This window comes from Carettochelys insculpta, chromosome 1 (assembly GCF_033958435.1).
Source record: "Carettochelys insculpta isolate YL-2023 chromosome 1, ASM3395843v1, whole genome shotgun sequence".
Lineage (NCBI taxonomy): Eukaryota > Metazoa > Chordata > Testudines > Carettochelyidae > Carettochelys > Carettochelys insculpta.
Genome location: NC_134137.1, coordinates 115,825,651 through 115,850,727, shown reverse-complemented (window position 1 = coordinate 115,850,727; position 25,077 = coordinate 115,825,651). Strand labels below are relative to the sequence as shown.

Below are 25,077 nucleotides of genomic sequence, written 5' to 3'. Positions count from 1 at the left end.
CACATATGACTTGAAATCTCACAGACACTACAGTGAAAACATATGGCTTGATGATCAAGAGGGAAATGCTGAACAGTTCTGGTTTGTCAGGATTTCCTTCTTCTCCCACTGAGGTTGCTTTCGCAACCGTTGGCCCAATTCAACATTCTCTACTCAGATGATAGATGAAAAAGCCCTTTATGGCATGAGATGTTTACACGGAAAATACATATTTAATATTTAACTTTTGCGTTGAAAATCCATATTTTATATTGGGCATAATTTAATAATGCCAAGATATGACAACTTTTGAAGCTGCTATTTACTGAGCTGAATTTACAGTCTACAATGAATAATCTGCATGGGGGACTACTACTACTCATTTCAGAACAGTGCTATTTGTCCCATGTATTCACTTATAATTTATTTTATTTTCTGTAGGAATTTAGTCAGTTCCAAGGCTGGTGATGCAGCTAAAGGAATACAAAAGCAGAATAAAAAACAAACAAAAAATCACCACACATACACACACCCAGATTCCTGTGAGACGATCAAGTAAATGAACATTATGATCAATGACATTCTTTTACCAGTAAAGATGATAGATGTACATCACACAGGAAAAGAAACATACCACACAGCACTGAAACACTTAGATGAGATAAGGAAGTCCAAAATATAGCTCAGGAGAGTTTATAACACTAAGAAGTTCTAATACTGACTCCAGTCATTTTAAAGGACGTCTGGCTGCAGTATTAAAAAATACTTACTGAAATGGCAGCAATATTGGGTATGTCTTTATTAAAAAGAAAGTTTTCAACAGTGGTTACTCTATTTTCTCTAGTTGAGATATTTCACCCCCCATATCCATATTTAATCTGTTGATAGCTACATATCTATGCGTAATACCTGTACTTCCATATAATAAAGTAGTCATTAAGGCAACAGTTCAGGAATGCATGGAAACTAGCCATCCTTGAGCATATGCTGAAGTGCCACTCCTGAACAGGAAGGGACTATAGCATGTGCTAAAGTGCTCTCCTGAATGAGGGCTCAACAGTAATAGCAGAAAGGCGTGAGATAATTCAGTTTGAAACAGAAATAGCAGAGATTTTAGTATGGAAAACATTTTCACAGATATCCTTAGTCTGGTAAAATAGAAAAGCTATTTGTTGAATAGGCAAACTGCATATTAAATTGCAGGAAATGAGTAATTGAACCTAGATGAGGAATACTATATCCTTGCACATGTTAACTGAGCTGATGCCAGACAGTTTGGGTAGAGTTGTTCAGGACTGTCATTCTAGAACAGGGGTGTCCAATCTTTTTTCTTGGGGGGACCACACAGCAATTTATGTTCTGGGGATGGAACATAAAATAGCGCCAAACCACAACCCTGTCACATCCCCAAACTATGAGGCTCAAAAACCCCTCACAGCCCCAAACTGCTCCCATCCACCAGCCTTAGACCCTGCCCCCCATCCCAAACTGCCCCCATCCTTCAACCCCCAGAGCCCCTAATGCATCCCCCTCCCCCCACCCCAAATATAGCAGCAGGGGCAGCTCCCTGTCATGCTGAAAGAACAGAACTCTATTTCAAGAGCAGCAGAAGCTGTGTGAGCTGGAGCCTGAGCGAGCTGCACCAGCCAGAGCCAGGGCCCACGCAAGCCACGCTGGCCAGAACCGCAGCATGAGCCAGGCCAGCCAGAGCTGCAGCCCACATGAGCCAGGGCAGAAAAATGGCAGTGTGGGCCAGATTAAAAGGCTCTGCAGGCCAGATCTGACCTGCAGGCTGCACACCCCTGTTCTAGAAGAACAGTCATGATTAGGCTCAAGTGATTTAGTTGAGGTTGGTTGGGCTTTGAGCAAGTGGTTGGACTACGTGACATCCTGAGCTCTCTTCCAAGCCTATTCTTACATGATTCTATAGACTAAAAAAAAGTTAAAATAAAATCTGCCTAAGTCTCCAAAATTTAACCAATCCTAAATCTGATGAGTCTGAAAACACATTTGGCTTTCTTAATCCTATCACAGAAACTTCACAAATCAAACTTTTAATTATGTTTAAACAGATTTTGCTTTAGAGGTGTATGTGGAGGAAATGGACAATTGATTTTAAATTTGATTTAAATTAAAACGTAAGTGTATACAGAGCATTACACAAACCACATTGCTCTTTCTGCTACCCTCACCCACAGACATGGGACACCTAACCTAACCTGATATGATGATACTATTTTGATGCCAACAAGAAAAAACTAATAATGGTGAAGCTGAAGAACGGAGGATAAATAATTTTGAAACAACTATATGTAGATGGCATTTTTTAAACCCTCTCTTCATAATTAATTTGAGGATTATTTTTTTTCCGCAGCAGGCTGTACAAAGAAAAACTTCTCTTGGCCATCAGGCACGGAACCTCAAGTTTCTGACAATGCAAAAAATAAATAATGAAATTAATATAGAAAATTGGCTTTTCCTCTTAACCTTCAATGTGTAGTATAACCATAAAAATAATCCAGTATTGCACACCCGTAGGTATACACTGCCACTGATGCTATTTACATTACTTAGCATATCTTGCATAATACAGAAATTCAAGAAATAAAACATTATCATGCATGGTATATTTAACTAAATCCTAGAAGAGAAATATTATTACAAAATATATTTTGCTATCCATGATTGCCCAAATAGTTGATACATATAACGGAGAATACTGAAGAACCTTCTGCCTTCTTAAACTCCTCTAATTTATAACATAGTAACAAAAAGATTTTATAATCTCTATTGTATACCGTATTGAACAAGTGGATAAACATATCTAAAAAGTGTATGGGAGAGACACGTAGAACTGTTCCTTATTTACAATGTCGCAAATATAAAAACTATATGATCGTCATAATAAAGTATTAGACCTTTCCAAGTTTAATTTCACTCTTTAGGCAAATACAGACATAATATACATTTAAAAATTGACATTCTTTTACCATTTTTCACAAATCAAGTTACAGTGCAGTTTTATCAGAAATAAGAGAATATCAATTATATTATTGTTACATTAGATGACGTTTTTGCCATTTCTTCAGGGGAGTGACTCTTTATTACTTCTTTGATGAACTGTTCAAGTGCAGTGAAATAACCTTGACATTGCCAAGTGTCATTATGAGTTCCATCTGGAAATATTGCCAATCTTTTTGTCCGAGAAGGGGATAATTCATAAAGCTGCTTCATCATAACTGGTGGAATTAACTGGTCAGATAGCCCAGAGATGAAAAGAGAAGGCATTCTGCACTGAGAGATTTTTCTGTAGGACAAGTACTGATTTTTGTAGCACCACAAAGGAAGATACCTCATTGGGAAGAAAGAAAACAAAGTGCTGGCCATATGTGGGATGCTAAGAAATGTGTTCTCCACCATTATGGCAGAAATCCTATGGGAATTTTCAGAAGCTAAATGAATAGCCACTGCTCCCCCTAAGGAACGGCCAAAGAGAAAGATTTTTGTTTTATCAAGGTCAGACCTACTCATCACATAGTCTAGCACAGCCTCGGAATCTAAGTATAGACCTTCTTCACTTGCTTCTCCTTCGCTTTTTCCATAACCTCTATAATCAACCAGCAGCAAGTTGACTTTCAGATTTACCAACATTAGCAAAGCATTCGGCAACCTGTGACCAATGTTGCCTGCATTCCCATGAAAATAAATGATAGTAGGAGAATATGCTGCATTGTCTCCAGTGTATCTCAGCAGAATAAGATTGAGAAGAACTCCATCTTTGGTTTTGATGAAGATGTTTTCATGTGGTATACCAGTAGGCATAGGAACATAAAGGCGTGAAGAAGAGGGCTGTTCTGGAAAGTAAAGCAGTACATCCTGGAATTTATATAGTATACCTGCTATTGATACAAATATTAATATAAGCAATGTAATGCCGCCATACAAATGAAAAGTTACTATCAAAGGTAAAAGGGAAATGCGGCAGAGACCCCAAGACCATGAAGCCAAAGCCAGCAGCCACCTTTCAACAAAGGTCCAAAGCATCCATGACTTTTCCATTGCAGTAGTGAGTGATCTTTTAGTCCATATGTATCCTGAAAGAAAGAAAGAAAAAAATACAATACATGGAATGAATACCAAACATGGATAACTGTCAAGCATTCGTATTCCTGAAGAGGATTAGTAAATCACTGCACAAACAAAAGGTAACAAGAAACTACTGCTTACTTCATCTTTTCTGTAACCTGATCACTTTAAGTAGTTCCCAAAGTTGAACTGTAACAAATTACCAGGGATCTAGAACTTCATTTGCCATAGAAAACCAATTGTGTGTTTTTACACAGAATCTTTAGTTTTGTGAAAAATAAAAACATGTTAGCTATAGCAGTACCCTGTTTATCTGCGTCTCCATTACTTGGCTCTCTGTATTAACCAAACCGGAACTGCGAACCCCAGGCAGCACGGTGTGGGTATCAACTGACAGCAGGAGCCCCCTGCCTATGGCTGAAGCTCTTTGCCCATTCTCCAGATTAGCCAAATTTTTCATTAGCTGATCAGACCCTGCTACCAACTAGACCAGAAGAGCATGGTTCCACTGTGTACCAATAAAACACTGTTCAGCATATATATTACTAACATATGTACCCTGCATTGCTCAGCTCTTTATCTGAAATCATTTTTTGAAAATAAATGAAAAATGTATTTGAATTTTTTCAATGGTAGTATTTTGCAAAGTTGAAAAATCCCTCTAATCACTGATCCCAATTTACAAACTAGCTCCAGAACTTCACCCATTTGATGCATTAAGACAGATGCCAACTAGAAGAGTTTTAGCAATAATGAGAAGTGGAATTAACTGCTGTAGCAAGGGTTTGGAACCGATGACCCCTAGGTTGGATCTATTCCCTGTCTTACGTTGATCTGGTCTGCGTCAAGTCTCTGCAGAAGCCCCAAGGCTCAACACCAGCAGAACACCAATGCCCTGAATTAAGGTTCCCTCCCCCCACTTCTCATTGTGTGGCCCCCCACAAATGATATTTCTGTGGGTCAGTGTCCTCCTGCCAAAAAAAGATCCCTCCCTCTTTATCTATTCGGTTGCTGAAGGCATTCAAGAAAGTGAGTCTGGGTGCCTGTCAGCTCCAGATGGGACCCTATTATGCTGCAAAGGTGATCGTGTATCATCAACAGCATTCTACCTTCCTGCTAACATGCTACCTTCAACATGAGGCTCACATACTAGACAGAAGGGTTACCATTATAACCACCTGGTAGGGAGGAGGGAGAGAGAAACGAAGAGGTACTGTCATGATGAAACAAATCTAAAGAATCACAATAAGTCAGTAACAGTGCTGGACTAAACTAAATCAGTCACCATAAGTGGTTCTCTGACAACTGACATGCACAAGTGCAACTTTACAGGATGGCAGGGATCCTTCTTGTTTCATTTGTGCATGCCTTATTAGTATGATGAAATAAGCTCTGCAGACCAAAGTGCTGCGTATACCAATCTGGGAGCTTCTTCTGTATGCTGTTAAGTTTCATAAAATCTTTGTACCAAAATTCACAACTACAGTTGCAAATCAAACCAGTCTGCTCCTGTAGCTAAAAGGAAAGAACACTTCAAGAGCTTAAATTAATTATATCAGGTTTGTCATGTACCTAAAAGGTTAACATACCTGGAAAAGTATGTTGAAGAAACAGTACTTTATTTAATTTGACAATGGGGAAGATGAGACAACATTGTACAACCATAAATCAATCTCTTTTCACAATCAGCACTAGAATATTACACCTATCATTGTCCTTGAATATCTAGTCATCAGCATTGTGGGCCATTGCCTGCACAGAATTCTTCCCCACAGTTATATGAAACTGAAGACAACCGAAGGAATAAGTTATTATTGGTGCTCAGCATTACAGCTGCTAGAAAACCTTAAGGAGACTGGACAAAGGAGCAGCTTCAGGACCCTCCTCGATACTAGGGCCACTAGAGTAGAGTGTAAGGGATAGATAAAAGAATTACATAGGATTTTTAATTTTTGTTTTCTCCTGAACACCATTTGAAAAAAAATGTAGTCATGTGGCCATAAAGATTCCTTTCTGAGAAAAATTGAAATTAAACTCCTGAGAGGGACCCCGTAAATTAACACAAATGTACAATCACTTTAAAGAAGGCCACAAATAACATTTTCTTTAGAGAGCAGTACTGCCATCAAGCTGTAAAACACCTTACTACAAAACATGCACAACATCCAATCTGATCAGTCAAACAGAAGAAACAGGCAAAGCTGGATTTCAATTGAGAGAGAAAGATGAGCCTACAAGTCAGGGGCATCATTTGCCATGGGGCAAAGGAGACAGTTGTTCCCTACTCTACTTATTATGGACACAGTTAAGCAGTAATTACCCAACTTTTTCCATTTGTCATGTTATTTGGAACACAAAATGTTCTATTTGCTGTCATGAATTTGCCTAATCTCTGCAGTGGTGCCACTGCTACAAACAATTGAGCTGTTAGAATAAAATACCAAATGCATCTCTGAGAAAGCCACACATTCTGAAACTCGTGTTAATTCTGGTTTTTGTAAGATAACAGTTATGCTGCCAACATATTATGGTAATAGTAGAAAGGTTGCATTTGAAAGCAAGGAATTTCAGGATGATGAAATATTAAAACAATCAATTTACCTGTGTTGTTTATACTGAAAGATAAACTATGATTTAAAAATCATAGCAACAACAATTTTCACCTCAAAGTTAAATTCAGCTAGAAATAGAACATAAACATTGCATTTTTTTTTCTTTTAAATGACTACTAGCTGGGAGTCTAGTAAAGTCTTATTTTATCAAGCACTGAGTTCTCAGGAGGTTATAACCTACCTTTAATATGAGAAACATCAAGTTTTTCTTACAGAAATACAACATAGCTCAGAATACAACTAGTTAAGCAAAGGTGGCTTAGAGTTTCTCTACCTTCCATGGTGTAGCTTTTAAAGAGTAATTTAAAGCCAGTTAAAAATATTTTTGTTCAAAGACATTTTATTTTTCATAAATCCATCATTACATAAAAATCCAAATACATCCCATTTTTTTAGATAGCCAAGCTGGATTTGGCAGGTCTATTAGCCTATCTGAAAAGCAGAAGAATTTGGTCCAAAATCCCAATTTTTAGAGCTTTAAAGCAACTGTAAACGTTAACACTTCTTATTAAGGTAGCATTTTTAGTGTTGGGCCTCTTTAATTGCTAGTGTTTCAGCTAAGAGTTGTACAAAAATGCTGTGTCCGTGTGCCTGATCCTACAAGATGCTGAATGGTCTCTAATGCTGCCTTTCTAGTTGCCAGATGGAAGAGCCCAATGAAATTCATGTTGATTACCTGCAAATCTCATCTCACAGGATTGAGACCAGTTTTCTCTCTCTCTTTTTAGAGTTATATTGTAATGACTTTTCAGATAGGACTATAGAAATATGAGGATGAAGTAAATCAAGCGTTAATATCCTTAGAACACAGTTAACATTTCCTGAGAATGATTTTTAAATCAGTTTACAGTAAAACATCTAAGACCTAAGCTAATTCAGTGTTGAATGAGAACACTTCCTGCAGTTTCCCTCAGATTTTAAAGTAACTGAATGCTCCATATGAGTTCCTCCTTAGGTCTGTGGCTTTTTTGCATCCAGGCCTTTATGCCAAATATTACAATTTTTCCTGGCCTACATTCAGAGCATGAGAAGGCTGGGTGGAGTATCTTGGTGGAGTGTTTTATATACATTACGAGTTGTGAAATAATACTAACAAGTGCATGTGTATTACTGCTAAGCCTCATTAATTGAGACTTTCAAGGATTCAGTCCGAAAGGAACAGCTATTACAATAAATTCACCCACAGCAAAAATATGCCCTAAAAACTCAATTATTCTTACATTTATTAACATTTGGAAAGGGGCAGACTATCACAACTTAACTCCAGTGGAAGATAGAACACCACCACCATGAGAAAATTATATGTAATGTAAAGTTAATAAGATGCCTCTTGAGAATATACTGTCCAATTCAAATTTCAAGTCTCAATTTTCATCATATGGGTGCCACAGAAACACTTAAAAGAAGTCTGGGTGACAGCAGAGAAGACAAAGCAAGGTCTGTGCAAACATAATACATCTGGGAAAAATTATGTTTATCTCACCTCATTTTCTGAAGATAATAAAAATAATTGTCAGGTCATCTGCATGGGGAAATTTGCAAAAAGAAAAAAAAATCTAATAGCTACTGTCTTTGCAAGGAAAATATATCCTTTATCTAAAAGTAATCATCCTACTGCACAGCTATTCAGCCTTTCCAGTCAACATGTCAAAAGCCTCCCTTAGTGTTTGCAATTACATCATGGATATTCCTGGGGGAATACTGGGCCACTGCACTTGCATACAATTCATGCACCCCGCATAATTCCTTCCGTCCCTTTGAATAACTTTGGCCAAAAAGCTGCGTCAGTTCTGCCTTTGGCCTACCAAGGCTCATTGTGGCACTAGAATAGAGAAAACACTCCTTGGCCCTGAATGATAGGGAAGAATGGAGACTGAAGTCCTGGTAAAAGTGATGCCTTCCTAGTGGGGCTTGTGAGGAGATATGAAGCGACAGACAACATGGGGCATATAGAGTGGCCGTGAGTCACAAACTGGGGTTAAGAACGGCAAGTGGTGGAGGACAGACGGGGTAGGGGCTGAATGGGCACAGGGGTGTAGGGTCACAAAGAGGAAGGGGAAGACTAAGAGCAGAGGGACTCGAGGGGACAGTGGGGAGTGGATGTCTGTGTATGGGTGCAAGAATACAGGAGGTAGGGGTGCAAAGGTCACAGGGACAGATGGGCCTATGTGAATAGAAAAGGCTAGGAACTAGCCAGGGTCTGCACAGGGGAAGCTCCCTAACAATTTCTTTCCACTCTTTCCTCCCATAAAACCTGTTCCATATTTCTCCCCACCCACACCCAACAACCTACCAGGTTCACTCCTACTCTCCTTCAACAGCTCTTCCTTTATCACTGACTCACCAAGCCTTTGCAGTGCTTCTCAGGAGGGCAGGAATTTCAGTTGTATATTGTAGTTTCAATGAATTATTAGAAGTTCTATATGTATAAGCTGCATAAGCAATCTGTGGGGAAAAAAAACCTATGTCCTGACTCTTTCATTATCTATATAGTTAGTGCCATACTCGCTGATACATAATTTGAAATAAATCACCAAAATGAAAGGAAAATAGTCTGACTATATCATATTGACAAATACGCAGAATGTTGTAGACATTCTATACAGAATTTTATATTCTTGGGACAAAATTTCCCCAGGAATAATCATGGAGCTAAACAGTTATTTCCCTTAGTGCCTTTCAGATTATAACAACATTCTCTTTCAAGTACTAATTTCAACTAACCAATATTTCTTTCTTTTCCCACCTATAACTGCTAATATTACCTTAAGTACAACAACTTAAAACACAGGATACCCTTTTGTGTGTGTGTGTGGTTTTTTTTTGCATTTGTAAATCTGAGAGTGTCTTATGAATGAAAGTAAATATCTTCATTTTACAGACGTGAAAGCTAGGATACAGAGCAGTAAGATCAGCGGTCTGCAAACAAAATAGCAAGAACCACCATTTTTCCAATTCGTTGAAAAATTCAATAATTCAAGAGCCGCAATGCACATGAATACGAGTTGGTCCTTAATAAATAATATCAAACCATACTTTTTGAAACCCTTATTTTAAGAAGGGTGCACGCACAACCATTTGTAATGTGATACATACTTAGTGCAGGGTGTTCACAAACTTTTTACATATGTTATGTCCTCATACTTTACATGGGTGTTTGTACCACAATCTTCCTGACTCCCGCTCCCTCTCCAGGATACTAGCGCGAATTATCCAACATTTCAAGATCATGAATTGTTTGCTATTTAGGTGTGAGTTGTTCATTTTTGGGCTTTTAGACTTTCACCATTTATCAAAAATAATCTTTTTTTTTTAAACTTTGCAATCACAAAGAAGTCCTTAAAGAACCACAAGTTGCAGACTCCTGAAAAAGATAATTAGTCGAAGGGTTATCAGATGGGTTACTGGCAGAGCTAAGATGACAATTCAACTCCTGCACCAGTGGACCAGAATAACTGTCTATGTACCTTCTTCTTACTCCTGGATTAAATATTAGCCCTTAATAACCACACTGAAAGTGTCTGCTTGTCATAGCCAAAAACATCAAGTCATTTCAATAAAAGAGAAATGTCATGGCCCACAATATTTCAAATAGAACAATTTTTTCAAATGACTTGACCAAAAATTCTTAAAACTATTTTATAATTAAGAACATAAGAACAGCCATACTGGGTCAGACCAAAGGTCCATCTAGCCCAGTATCCTTGTCTACTGACAGTAGCCAATGCCAGGTGCCCCAGAGGAGGTGAACTGAAGACAATGATCAAGCAATTTGTCTCCTGCCATCCATCTCCCGCCTTCGACAAAAGGCTAGGCACCATACCTTACCCCTTGCTAATAGCCATCTATAGACCTAACCTCCAACTATTTATCCAGCTCTTGTTTAAACTCTATTAGAGTCCTGGCCTTCACAGCGTCCTCTGGTAAGGAGTTCCACAGGTTGACCGTGCACTGTGTGAAGAAAAACTTTCTTTTATTAGTTTTGAACCTGCTACCCATTAATTTCATTTGGTGTCCTCTAGTTCAAATATTATGGGAACAAGTAAATAACTTTTCTGTATTCACTTTCTCCACACCATTCATGATTTTATACTCCTCTATCATATCGCCCCTCAGTCTCCTCTTTTCTAGACTGAAAAGTCCCCGTCTCTCTAGCCCCTCCTCACATGGGACCCGTTCCAAACCCTTAATCATTTTAGTAGCCCTTTTCTGAACCTTTTCTAATGCCAATATTTCTTTTTTGAGGTGAGACTACATCTGCACACAGTACTCAAGATGTGGGCGTACCATAGTTTTATATAGGGGAAGTAAGATATTCTTCATCTTATTTTCTCTCTCTTTTTAATTATTCCTAACATCCTATTTGCTTTACTGACTGCTGCTGCACACTGCATGGATGTTTTCAGAGAACTATCCACTATAATTCCAAGATGCCTTTCCAATCTGTTGTAGCTAAATTTGACCCCATCATATTGTATGTATAATTGGGGTTACTCTTCCCAATGTGCATTACCTTACACTTACCCACATTAAATTTCATTTGCCATTTTGCTGCCCAATCACTCAGTTTGCTGAGATCTTTTTGAAGTTCTCCACAGTCTGCTTTGGTTTTGACTATCCTGAACAGTTTGGTGTCATCTGCAAACTTTGCCACGTCACTGCTTACCATTTTTTTAAGATTACACACACACACTCTGCTACACTGACCAAAACAAAGGCTGGGGTGATAGGAACAATGAACAAAGTATCTAAAATTCTATTTTTTAACCTAGAAGTCTCAGCTCTGAGATGCAGACCCCCAAATAAATAATCTTAAATGAGCCTTCAAAACAGCCTCTTTGAGGCCAGCCTTTGTGAACAAGTTTCCTGAAGCCAATAGTTCTTGACTAGCAGTAAGAGTAATGTCTAAGAAGAATTTAGTAATATAAACAGAAAATACACAAGACTGTCAAAAAGCCAACTTAACTGAATGGTTAGACAGATCCCTGGCACGAGGAAATAAATACTATGATGGCATAGAACTATAAGGTGCCACAAGACTTCTTGTTGTTTCAAAGATACAGACTAACATGGCTAACTATTTAAGATGTTTAACTTTTGCAAACTTTGTAACTTTGAATTATTAAAAGACAACTTTGCTCACAGAATATTTGGGAACATTTTATGAGGCACTCAAGTAAAGGATGAGGGCCCTAAAATTTAGAACTACTTATTTTGATGGTTCAAATTATAGTCCCGTAGGCATTCTGTTTGAAAAAATTTAGAAGTTCTGTGCCAAAAATTAAAAACTGTATGCACAATATTTTAATATTCTGAGACACAAAACTTACAGAATTTTCAAGTAAATGTTGAGGCTCCAGAATGGCACTGGGAAGCACAGACCATTGGCTAATACACAGAGATGGGGATCACTGACAGCTCTCCCCCACGCCCCTGTGGACTGAATCTCAGAAGTAAGGCTGGACATAGCACAAGGCCCAGCCTCCCAGAAACACCACAGGGCCTTGGTCCTCCATGTGGGATAAACAGATTCAGCAAGGCAGGATTCAAATATGAAAGGATTTTTGCATAGAGAAATCCAGGTGTGGGCTGAGAAAGTTCTGTTGGGCCAGACTGGGTATGGGTAGCTCAGTGGGGAATCCAGTTGCAGGGAAAATCTAGATGCACAGGGGCTTATTGGGGGTGGGGGTTTCTGGGCATAATGGTACCGGGACCCTGCAGGGAAGTTCAGGTGAAGGTGGTTGGGTGTCAGCAAGGGGAGGGGTTGGGTATGGAAGAGAACAGAGCCTAAGAGAAGGGGTCTGGGTGAGGCTGGGCTTTGTGAAGGGTCCAGATGCTGGGGGAATGGTGCAGGGATTCAGATGCAGCTGGCTGGGGTTCAGTACAGTGAGAATCCAGTTTTGGGCAGCTCATTGGGTAGATGGGAGTACGTCTTCCTGTAAAAAGATGCCCTCCCTGGGCATATGAGGAGTAATGGGAGCACGAAGTGGGGTGGTGGTGGTGGAATAGGATTTTCAGAGCTTCCTGCAGCTGAGGGAGAAATCAGAGGGTGGGTCTGATCCAGCCCCATATGCAATGCATAGAAGAGAAATTCCTGTTCTACTATACCCAGTTGGGACTAGCACTGTACACCATTGTACACTGGTGACCTGCCACAGACTAGGCACCTGGCCAGGTCTTCTCCAGTCCCTCCTTCTGCCACACCATGATTTACCTCTGCTGGGGGCATGAATTCTGCACATGTGCAATAGCGTACAATTCTGCCAGGAACAAAATTAGTTTCTTAACACTTTACTGCTCTGCTCATCAATCTCAATTCTTATATGCCACAAAAGTCTCAAACTTATTGTTTCACTGAGGGGTTCAAAACCCCTGAACATCTGAAACTTTAAACAAATTACAAAGCGTAAAATATAAACTATAGACTATAATCTATTGCTTAAGTAGTGCATTAAACTTAAGATGTACAATAAATGAGAGGATTTTTTGAAAATATGCTATGTTAAATACATACGTGAAAATAAGACTTTTAAGAATATTTAAGCATAAATGTAGCACCAATGAGCAACCACCCAACTATTTAGTGAAATATATTGTCAACTAAAGTGAGCTACATACCAGTCTTATGGTCACCAACTACTACTCAGTAATTTTGAGTAGTTTCTTGACTCCACATACTTACTATCATGATTATTATTAGCCTTAACACCCCGGGAACAGCAACTCGTGTCCCACTCTTTTTCCTTCTCTTCCCTCCTTTCCCATCCCCCTCACACAGTCATGCTTTGTGTAGACTCCACAGGTTCCCTTCCCGTCAATCACTCATGTCCACGTGCGGGTTTCGCCGGGCTCCGCTCCCGTTCGCCCACGGAGACCGGCACGGAGGAGTTATGGGACGACTCCGCATCTGGACCAGCAGCGACACCCTGCCCGAGACCCATGTGAGCGGGACGGGGACCGAACGGCTCTGCGGCCTGACGCGGGGAGGGCGAAACCCGAGCTACCGGCTCAGCCACAGCAGTCCCGACCCAGCCGCCAGCCCATGAGCGGGCGCAGCCTGGAGCTCCCGCAGGGTCCGCCCTGAGGGTCCCCGGGCCTGTCCCGCGCCAGGCTGCGCAGAAGAACGGGGGGCGGGGGAGCGCAGGGCGCCCTCCAGAGAGGGAAGCCGGGCGGCCCCCGCAGCAGCAAGAGGCTCCCGAAGGAGCTCCCCGGGGCGGGCTGAGCAGCGCGGCCCTCGCGGCTCTCTCTCTCACTCACTCGCTCAGACGCGCCGCGCTGCCGGGGCCGCTCCCAGGCTGGACTCGGGCTCGGGCAGAAGGAGGCCCCCGCGCCTCATCCTCCCGCGCCGCGCGCGCTCGGAGCTAAGCCGAGATGTGCAACTTCAGCCGCCGCCGCTTCCGGGAACGACGCAACCATCGCAACCACTTCCGTTTCCCGGGTCACCGGCCATCCGGGGTCCCCCGACCGGAGATTGGGACAAACTATTGCAGCGAGGGAGAGGGGGGAAGAATAAGTGGGACGAGGCCGCCGTCGCCGTGAGATGAACCCACCCCCGCGGGGAGAGGAGCGGGTAAGAGCTACTTCCGGGTGGGACCCGACCATTGTGCGGAATCTTCGACCCGGTGTCGTCGGAAACTCCTTCCCCCCCTTGGCTTCCTCGGAATGGGCGGGTGCGAGGAATGAATTTCCGGGGTCTTTGGTGACTCCCAGCTAGTGACGGGTCGTGACGCGGCCTGTGGGGCCGAGGCTGGGCTCGTTGTTGTGGGTGTGGGTGAGTAGCGGCGCGGGCGGGGTCAGGCTCTGCGGGTCCCACCGCGCGCCTGCGAGCGCCCCCCACAACTGTGGGTGTTACAGCTGCGGGTGATGGGCACCCGCGGAACCCCCCTCTTCCCTCCGGGGTCCCTCATCCGCCCCACCTTTGCAGGCGGCGGCGGCGGCGGCGGCGGCGGGGGGGGGGATCTGTGTGCCGCCTCCTCCCCTCCCCGCTCCCTTCCTCTGCCCGTGTTGTACTGGGACGTGCTGTAGCAGCTTTGCAGGTGCTTCAGGCGCTGGCTGTACCCCGGCTTAAGGGGGCAGTGCATGCGCGTGCAGAAGCCGTTACGGTCTGGGCTAAAAGCCAGCTCGCTCTTAGCCTAGCCTAGCCTATAGGGGAGAATCATTTTTCTCTCTTTGCGTGACGGTGTGGGACGTAGGGTGTGTGGGGTGGGAGGCGTTACGTGTGTCTTTGAGAAATAAGAACAGCCAGACTGGGTCAGACCAAAGGTCCATCTAGCCCAGTATCCTGTCTGCCGACAGTAGCCAATGCCAGCTGCCCCAGAGGAGGTGAACTGAAGACAACGATCAAGCGATTTGTCTCCTGCCATCCATCTCCCGCCTTCGACAAAAGGCTAGTCACCATACCTTACCCCTTGCTAATAGCCATCTATGGACCTAACCTCCAACTATTTATCCAGGTCTTGTTTAAACTCTATTAGAGTCCTGGCCTTCACAGCCTCCTCTGGCAAGGAGTTCCACAGGTTGACCGTGCACTGTGTGAAGAAAAACTTTCTTTTATTAGTTTTGAACCTGCTACCCATTAATTTCATTTGGTGTCCTCTAGTTCAAATATTATGGGAACAAGTAAATAACTTTTCTGTATTCACTTTCTCCACACCATTCATGATTTTATATACCTCTCTCATATCGCCCCTCAGTCTCCTCTTTTCTAGACTGAAAAGTCCCAGTCTCGCTAGCCTCTCTTCACATGGGACCTGTTCCAAACCCTTAATCATTTTAGTAGCCCTTTTCTGAACCTTTTTTAATGCCAATATTTCTTTTTTGAGGTGAGACCACATCTGCACGCAGTACTCAAGATGTGGGCGTACCATAGTTTTATATAGGGGAAGTAAGATATCTTTGTCTTATTTTCTATCCCTTTATTAATTATTCCTAATGTCCTGTTTGCTTTACTGACTGCCGCTGCACACTGCATAGATGTTTTCAGAGAACTATCCACTATAATTCCAAGATGCCTTTCCTAATGTGTTGTAGCTAATTTTGCCCCCATCATGTTGTATGTATAATTGGGGTTATTCTTCCCAATGTGCATTACCGTACAGTTACCCACATTAAATTTCATTTGCCATTTTGCTGCCCAATCACTCAGTTTGCTGAGATCTTTTTGAAGTTCTCTACAGTCTGCTTTGGTTTTGACTATCCTGAACAGCTTGGTGTCATCTGCAAACTTTGCTACCTCACTGCTTACCATTTTTTTAAATTACACACACACACACACTCTGCTACACTGACCAAAACAAAGGCTGGGGTGATAGGAACAATGAAGAAAGTATCTAAAATACAAATCCACGCCCATCCATCCTGGAACCTAAAGGTTGCTGGTCGCAGCAGTTGGTCTCAGACATTGATGCAGGGGCACGCCCACAGAAATGCCTGCAGGCTGAGGTCCACCATGTGCTGGTGAGAGAGACAAGTGTATGCCGGGCTCTTTTGCAGGCCTGGGTCTGCTCAAAAGTGTGTGTGTCCCCAGCAGAAGCTGGTTCAGTATGTGGAATTATTTCATCTACTGTGTCTGTAATAGTCTGTTGCTGAGCACATGATCACAACACTATACATCAATCTGACAGTAAGACCTTGCAAGATGGGCTAATTTCTGTTTATTTTGGTGGTGGTGGATTGGGCCTCAAATACCGGACAAAACACTGATGGTGGTATTTGTCCAAAGACACGTGATATGCATTTAAGCTTGTGTCTGAGTCTGGGCTCAAGGCTACCCAGTTTCCCCTTCCCCCATGCGTCCTCTCTGGGATTATGTTAACCTCAAGCTTGGACCCAGGACCCAGCAGGATCTGAGACCCCAGAATCGTAGAATTCTGGGGTTGGAAGGGACCTCAGGAGGTCATCTAGTCCAGCCCCTGCCCAAAGCAGGATCAATCCCAACTAAATTGTCCCAGCCATGACTGTGTCAAGCTGGGACTTAAAAACATCTAGGGATGGAGATTCTATTACCTGTCTCACTAAAGTATTCCAGTCCTTCACCACTCTCCTGGTGAAATAGTTTTTCCTAATACCCAACCTCCCACTCCCCCCTCTGTAACTTCAGAACGTTGCTCCTTGTTCTGTCATCTGTCGCTGTTGAGAACAGTCTCTCTGCATCCTCTTTAGAGCCCCCTTTCAGAAACTTGACTGCTATCAAATCGCCCCCCAGTCTTCTCTTTTGCAAACTAAATAAGCCCTCAGTCTCTCCTCATAGGTCTTGTGCTCCAAACCGCTAATCATTTTGTTGCCGTCTGCTGAACCCTCTCCAATGCATCTACATCCTTTCCATACTGGGGTCCCAGAACTGGATGCAATGCTCCAGATGAGGCCTCACCAGAGCCAAGTAGAGGGGAATAATACCTTCTCTAGATCTGCTGGAAATGCTTCTCCTAATGCACCCTAATATGCCATTAGCCTTCTTGGCTACCAGGGCACACTGTTGACTCATATCCAGCCTCTCATCCACTGTAATCTCCAGGTTCTTTTCTGCTGCACTGCTACTTAGCCAGTCGGTCGCCAGCCTGTAAGAGTGCTTGGCATTCTTCCATCCCAAGTGCAGGATTCTGCACTTGTCCTTGTTGAACCTCATCAGATTTCTTTTGGCAGTCCAATCCTCCGGTTTGTCCAGGTCACTCTGGACCCTATCCCTACCCTCCAGTGTGTATACCTGACTCCCTACCTTAGTGTCATCTGCAAATTTGCTGAGGGTGCAGTCTATCCCCTCATCCAGGTCATTAATTAAGATATCGAAAAGTACTGGCTCTACAACTGATCCTTGGGGCACCCCACTTGAAACCAACCACCAATCAGACACTTAGCCATTGACCACTGCCTGTTGGGCATGTCTGTCAAGCCACTTTTCTATCCATCTTAAAGTCCACGTATCCAGTCCATACTTCCTTAACTTATGGGCAAGAATATTGTGGGAGACTGTATCAAAAGCTTTACTAAATTCAAGGTATATTGCGTCCATTGACTTCCCCATGTCAGCAGAGCTAGTTACCTCATCATAGAAGCTAATCAGATTGTTCAGGCACGACTTGCCCTTGGTGAATCCCTGTTGACTCCTCATGGTCACTTTCCCCTCTTCCAAGTGCTCCAAAATGGATTCCTTGAGGGTTCCCTCCATGATTTTTCCAGGGACTGAGGTGAGGCTGAGTGGTGTATAGTTCCATGGATTGTCTGTCTTTACTTTTTGAAAGATGGGCCCTACATTTGCCTTTTCCCAGTTATCCGGGACCTCTCCTGGTCTCCACAAGTTTTCAGGGACAATAGCCAAAGGCTCTGTGACCACGTCTGCCAATTGCCTCAATACCCTTGGATGCATTAAATCTGGACCCATGGATTTGTGTGTGTCTAGCTTTTCTAAATAGCTCTTAACCTGTTCTTTTCCCACCAAGGGCTCCCCACCTTCTTCCCATACTGCATTGCCTAGTGCCATAGTCAGGGAGCTGACCTTGTCCGTGCAGGCTGAGGCAGAAAAAACATTGAATGCTTCAGGCTTTCCCACATCATCTGTCACCATGTTACCTCCCTCATCCAGTAACAGCCCCACACCCTCCCTGATAACCCTCTTATTTTTACAGTACCTGTAGAAGCCCTTCTTGTTGCCCTTCACATTCCTTGCTAGCTGCAGTTCCAATTGTGCTTTCGCTTTCCTGATTACCTGCCATTATTCTCCAGCCATATATTTATACGCTCTACTCATCTGTCCAAGTTTCCACTTCTTATACACATCCTTTTTGAGTTTAAGCTCGCCAAGGGTTTCCCTTGTAAGCCAAGATTGCCTACCATATTTGCTTTTCTTACTGTGCAATGGGATGGTTTGTTCCTGTGCCTTCCATAAGACCTCTTTAAAATACTGTCGGTTCTCCTGAACTCCTTTCCCCTTCATATTAACTTCCCAGGGGCTCCTGCCCATCAGTTCTCTCAGGGAATCGAAGTCTGCTCTTCTGAAATCAAGGGTCTCAATTTTACTGCTCACCTTTCTCCCTATTGTCAGACTCTTGAAATCTACCACCTCATGATCACTGCAGCCCAGCATTCCACCCGCTTCTATTTCTCCTACTATTTTTTTCCCTGTTTGTCAGCAGCAGGTCAAGCTGCGCATGGCCCCTGGTCAGTCCCTTCAGCACTTGTACCAGGAAGTTATCCCCAGTATTCTCCAAAAACTTCCTGCATGTTAAGCTGAGACTTGGGCCTGAGGCCTTTTGGTTTTCTATGTAAGTATAGCTTGACTCAGAGCCCTCCAGGTGTATTCCTCAGTTCCTAGCAGCAGAACGATTTTGTACCATTACTGCCTGGATGAACTTGCTTCCCTTTCCTGCTCCTCCCTCTGTTTCTTTTCTGCTGGTATTTTGAATTTGCCCAGAGCAAATAACAAGCAGTCCTTTGGTACCTTAGAAACTAACAACTTTATTCAGTCATGAGCTTTCGTGGGTGAAACCCACTTCCTCACCTGAATGGAGTGGGGGAAAAAAAATCTGTGGTTTATATGGGGGGGCGGAGGAGAAAAGTGTGAAGGAAGAGAAAAAGTAGGACTCAAAGTTTCAAAGCAGGAGTCAGCTCACAGGTTGTTGGAGCTCTTCCCTTCTTGGGCAAATCTATGCTGGGAGCTCTGATGCCTTCCTTCCTGCAGGGCAATTCATAGAACCTGCTCTGCCCTCTGGCCCTTCCGCCTTTGTTCCCTGTGCCTTCCTGGAGGGATGTGTGTGGGTGACTGGGCTTTGTGTAGTGGTAGGGCAGTGAGTGGGAGCCAGCACCAAACTTGCCCTCAGTGGTGACTGTATCTCTGGCTTCTCCTTGGTTAAGCTTGGAGCAAAACTGATGATGGGAATGGCTCTTGACTGCTGGGATCTTGGGTGTCCTCCCTCTCAGGGTGGGACTGAGCCCAAAGCTCTACTGCAGAGCAGCGCTTGATCATCCCTTGGCTCCCTGGACGTTGCTCCTGGGATTCCCTTCCTCTTCTTGCAGCTGTGTGTGCAGTCACCAGAGCTGTGCACTATCAGGGTAGTGAAAGTGAAGCAGCCCCTAAAATTTCCCCTCATCCTTCTGTGATACAGCCCTGGTAGGGATAAGGGATCTCCACAGCACGCTCAAGGGATGCATTGCACTGTTTGGCAGTTGGCAGTGGCCAGACCAAGGAGTGTACCTGCAAAGTTGTGTCTTTGCCTTCAAAGTTGGATTTTAGATGAGGGAATTAGGGGGTTTGGGTGCCCATCTTGGCAAGATGTATCTTTTTCTGTTAGGCTGTGACTTTTAGCCATACCTCAGCTTGATCACTAGTAACTACCAAAGAACCATCAAATCGACTATTGAGCTGCACTATATTTAAACTGGTCTCAGAGACATAAAACTGTGTAATCTACTGTTGTCCCTTGAAACATCTCATATCTCAGCTTAATTGAAAATAAAAGTTTAAACATCATGGACCTATTATGATGCAAGATTTCATCTTACATATGGGAGTCAGGTTGGAAGAGCAAGGATGGTTTTGGACTAAGGTTGAGTGGCCGGAGTTCTTGGTTCAACCTGAGGGTCTGCCACAGATTGTTTTGTGGTTTTGGGTTAATGAGACTTATATTCTGAGGCACTTTGGAACTTGTCTGTACCACAAATATTAAGACCGCATAGCTGTAAATGCTTGTCCATGCTACCACAGCATACCTCACACATTCATGAAAGAAGAGATTTTTTGTTTCTGTAGTTAAGTTACATCCTTGAGAGGCAGTAGATTAATGGGAAAACTCTTCTGTCCACCTGGATACATCTACAGAGGGAGTTGGGTCATCCTAACTGCTGAACAGATCATGAAATTTTTCATAGCAACCACAGATGTAAGTTGACCTATGTTTTAGATACAGAACAGCCTTTAATAACTTTTGATAATGGAACCTTTGCTCCTAAAATATTTAGGCATATTCAAATATTGTACCTGTAATTTCATTGTGCTTCAGTTCCCCATCAGTGAATATAGGATCATATTTCCCATTTTTGTCCGTTATCTGTCTTAGGAATGTAAAATATATTCTTTTCAGGGATTTACTCTGTTTTGTATAGACCCCAGCACAAGGGGATCCTGATGTCTGTTGGGATTATGGTGGGGAGGGTAATAAATGATGATGCTGACGGTTGTTAGGCTAAGTGAATGTTAGGCTAAATCAGGAGATATCCTTAATGCAAAAGTAATTTTTCGGAAGAAGTAGTTCTTTTGGGGAAAAAACATGGCAACTTGGTAGTAACTTTATTTTTGTTTTGTTTTATAGTGAAAAAGTTAATCCTGATGTCTTCCACACCTTCACAATCTTCCCCCAAACGAACTGTGGCATCACTAGTTCCTTTTGCAGATCTGTGCTCAATTTTAGAACGAATACAGAAATGTAAATCCCGGCCAGAGAAAACCAAGTATTTTAAGGAATTTTTAGATTCTTGGAGGAAATTTCATGATGCTCTTCACAAAAAAGAGAAAGACGTTACAGACTCTTTTTATCCAGCAATGCGACTTATTCTTCCACAGTTGGAAAGAGAGAGAATGGCTTATGGAATTAAAGAAACAATGCTTGCTAAGCTCTATATTGAACTGCTCAATTTACCCAAAGAAGGACAAGATGCCCTTAAGCTGTTAAATTATAGAACTCCAACTGGCTCACATGGAGACGCTGGAGACTTCGCAATGATTGCTTATTTTGTATTGAAATCAAGGTGCCCAGAACAAGGCAGCCTGACCATACAACAGGTGAATGAACTCTTGGATTCAATCGCAAGTAATAATGCGGGCAAAAGGAAGGACCTAGTAAAGAAAAATCTTCTTCAGTTAATAACTCGGAGCTCAGCGCTTGAACAAAAGTGGCTGATCCGGATGATTATAAAGGATCTAAAACTTGGTGTTAGTCAGCAAACCATATTTTCCCTTTTCCATCCAGATGCTGCTGAGTTACATAATGTCACAACTGACCTAGAGAAAGTTTGCAGACAGTTGCATGACCCTGCTGTATCACTCAGTGATGTTTCCATCATGTTGTTTTCTGCCTTTAAGCCTATGCTTGCTGCTATTGCTAATGTCAACCAAATTGAGAAACAAATGAACCACCAGAGATTCTACATCGAAACTAAGCTGGATGGTGAGCGTATGCAGATGCACAAAGACGGAGATGTATACAAGTATTTCTCCCGTAATGGGTTTGATTATACGCAGCAGTTTGGTGCTTCTCCCCTGGAAGGGTCATTAACTCCATTTATTCATAACGTGTTCAAAAATAGTATACAAAACTGCATTCTTGATGGTGAAATGATGGCCTACAATCCCAGTACACAAACTTTTATGCAAAAGGGAAACAAATTTGACATAAAAAGAATGGTAGATGATTCTGATCTGCAGACATGCTTTTGTGTGTTTGATGTATTAATGGTTAATGATCAGAAGTTGGGTCATGAAGTACTAAGCAAAAGAGATGAGATTCTAAATGAGCTCTTTACACCAGTACCTGGCAGAATACACATAGTGCATAAAACACAGGCTAGCACCAGGAAAGAGGTGATTGATGCTCTAAATGAAGCAATAGACAGCAGAGAAGAAGGAATCATGATAAAAGATCCTATGTCCATTTACAAGCCAGACAAACGTGGGGAAGGCTGGTTAAAAATAAAACCAGAGTATGTCAATGGGCTCATGGATGAACTAGACCTTTTAATTGTTGGTGGTTACTGGGGCAAAGGCTTACGTGGTGGCATGATGTCTCATTTTTTGTGTGCTGTTGCTGAGACTTGCCCTCCTGGTGAAAAACCATCTGTATTTCATTCTATTTGTCGTGTTGGTTCTGGTTACACTATGAAGGAGCTGTATGATCTTGGTTTGAAATTGGCCAAACATTGGAAGCCTTATCGTAGAAGAGATCCTCCATGTAATATTTTATGTGGGACTGAGAAGCCTGAAGTCTATATTGAACCTTGTAACTCAGTCATAGTTCAGATTAAGGCAGCAGAGATTGTTACGAGTGATATGTACAAAACGGACTGCACTCTGCGATTCCCTCGAATTGAGAAAATAAGAGAGGACAAAGAGTGGTATGACTGTATGACATTGGATTTGTTAGAACAGCTCCGAGGCAAAGCATCAGGAAAGCTAGCATCTAAGCACCTTGATGTGGGCAATGACGAACCACAAGAAAAGAAACGGAAAACCGTACCAAAATTGAAGAAAATCATTGGAATCATGGAACAGTTTAAAGCCCCTGATCTTTCCAGTGTAAACAAGGTTTCAAATATATTTGAAGATGTTGAATTTTGTGTTATGACTGGAACACAAAACCATACAAAATCTGAACTGGAAAGTAAAATAGCAGAAAGTGGTGGTAATGTGGTGCAGAACCCTGGACCAGACACTTACTGTGTTATTGCAGGAATTGAGAACGTCAGAGTAAAAAATGTTATATCTTCCAACAAGCATGATGTTGTGAGAGCAGAGTGGCTTTTACAGTGTTTTGAAACAAAAATGTTCGTACCATGGCAGCCTGCCTTCATGATCCACATGTCTCCAGACACAAAACAACATTTTGCTTGTGAATATGACTGTTATGGGGACAGCTACACAGCAGATACAGATGTGACCCAGCTTAAGGACGTATTCTCAAGAATGGATAAAAATGAGGAGAAGATGCCTCTGGACATGATTGCTGACTTAGAAGAACGTTATTTGTGGAACAGATCTCCACTCAGTATGTTCAGGCAAAATACCGTTTATCTGGACCTTTATGCTGTTATTAATGATCCCAGTACCAAGACCTATGGAACAATGCTGTCAATTAGAGCTTTGGAGCTTCGTTTTCATGGAGCAAAAATAATCTCGCAGTTAAAGGAAGGTGTGTCCCACGTAGTTATGGGCGAAGATCGTACCCATGTGAAAGAGATAAAAGCACTTAGGAGAACATTTGAGAAAAAATTTAAAATTGTATCTGACCTCTGGGTGACAGATTCTCTAAAAGAGGGGAAGTTACAGAGTGAAAATCAGTATCTAATTTAAAGCAGGTTTTAACTAGAAGTAAAAATTCTGATTAACTTGAGGGATTTAAGATTTGATGTGGTCCGTCTGCATGTTTCCAGGCCTATACCTAGCCTAGGGTTAAAGAGTAAATCTAATTTTTAATGTGTTGGAAAAGAAAAAGTGGTTTCTCCTGTGCTGGGAAGGAAGGAGAAGACTTCAGATTACATCACACAGAGAGAAAATGCAGGGGTGAAAAATAATTACAAGCTTTGTGTTCTTCTAAAAATCTCCCGTAGGAGACTGTTTTACTTATAGCTATGAAGGTAACCTTGCATCACTGGCAAAACTTTCCTTTATTTAAATACTAGTTATTTTATAGAATTTGATCTTTCTGAAGTGTGACATTGGATTTTTAAACCAGTAATATTTAAAAAGAATATGTTAGTACATAAATTACAAAAAGCCTCAAGCTTAAGCATTATCACAGTTAAATGTTTTTATGCAGTTAAATGTTCTGTCAATCATGAAATAATGATAATACTATATGAATTTTAACATTCTGAAGTTAGATATTCAACATAAATTTAATAACTTTCAGATTCTATTCAGTATGTAAATTTGAAGAAAACGAATTTCATGAATTTTAAAGATATTTTTCAATTGTTCCAAAAAGACTACCTGTGTAAGTGCTATCATATGAGTAGATACAAAGGTTTAGTTAAAAGGCGAATAAAATAGCAAAGTAACTTGTATATTGAAAATATACACATGGGGCAAATCACATATTGATCACATTGAAGTTGGGATTTCCCCCTAATTTCAGCCTGCCTTTCAATAAGTGAAGACGTGTGTTTTTAAGGTGTTTAGTAATGTATAGTATTTTATTTCCAAATACACTTCAGTTTTACCAAAACATTGTACTGAATGATTGAAATAAAGATCTATTTTTTTTATTCTGTTCTGAATTGTTTTACTGTGAAAATAGTTCGAGTGTGGAGTCAGGAAGGAATCAATGTTTAGTGGCTGATCCTGTTCATGAGGGAGTCAAGATCAGGTTCCCCATAACAACGGTATTTAACCATAAGGATTGTTCAAGAACAATTATATAAGTGGGATGAAAGTAGGTTTCTCATTTTCTTTGTTGGGTTAACTTCACAAATTACACTTTACTCCATTTAGTTTTTTAAATTAAAATTTTATTATAAACCTCTATTTTTTTAATGTAGTTTACATGTTTGAAGCATTAAACTGTAGAATACATGGATTCACTGTTTTTGTGTACTAAACAATAGATTTATTAAAATGCACAAATTGTATACAAGCAGAAAATATATACATAAAATACTGCTAACAGACAATCATCTTAAAAGGTCCCGTACAATGCAA

At 41.8% G+C, this 25,077-nt stretch overlaps 3 protein-coding genes across 7 annotated transcripts in view; 1 reads left to right on the top strand and 2 right to left on the bottom strand.

Moving 5' to 3' along the window:
- The window catches only part of TNFSF13B (TNF superfamily member 13b), a 51,137-nt gene extending 37,076 nt beyond the window's left edge, over window positions 1-14,061 (bottom strand). The window contains exon 1 of the mRNA XM_074990003.1: window positions 13,931-14,061. The gene's annotated coding sequence lies outside the window, so the exon portion shown is untranslated. The remainder of the gene's footprint in view (window positions 1-13,930) is intronic.
- ABHD13 (abhydrolase domain containing 13) lies at window positions 2,885-14,068 on the bottom strand. 2 transcript variants are annotated; one of them, XM_074989989.1, is made up of 3 exons: window positions 13,935-13,991; window positions 4,001-4,073; window positions 2,885-3,833 (listed from the first exon to the last, which is right to left on the bottom strand). In XM_074989989.1, exon 3 carries the CDS (start codon window positions 3,799-3,801, stop codon window positions 3,025-3,027), a length of 777 nt encoding a protein of 258 aa, XP_074846090.1. In that variant the 5' UTR covers window positions 3,802-3,833; window positions 4,001-4,073; window positions 13,935-13,991; the 3' UTR covers window positions 2,885-3,024. The 2 variants fall into 2 exon arrangements, with proteins under 2 accessions (XP_074846090.1, XP_074846081.1); XM_074989980.1 differs by having other exon boundaries at window positions 2,885-4,073; window positions 13,935-14,068.
- Window positions 14,069-14,130: 62 nt separating this feature from the next.
- LIG4 (DNA ligase 4) lies at window positions 14,131-24,623 on the top strand. Of its 4 annotated transcripts, none has more exons than XM_074989965.1 (2): window positions 14,131-14,247; window positions 20,978-24,623. In XM_074989965.1, exon 2 carries the CDS (start codon window positions 20,995-20,997, stop codon window positions 23,728-23,730), a length of 2,736 nt encoding a protein of 911 aa, XP_074846066.1. In that variant the 5' UTR covers window positions 14,131-14,247; window positions 20,978-20,994; the 3' UTR covers window positions 23,731-24,623. The 4 variants fall into 4 exon arrangements, with proteins under 4 accessions (XP_074846066.1, XP_074846037.1, XP_074846047.1 ...); XM_074989936.1 differs by lacking the exon at window positions 14,131-14,247 and adding an exon at window positions 14,313-14,448; XM_074989946.1 differs by lacking the exon at window positions 14,131-14,247 and adding an exon at window positions 14,905-15,063.
- The last annotated feature ends 454 nt before the right edge of the window (window positions 24,624-25,077 follow it).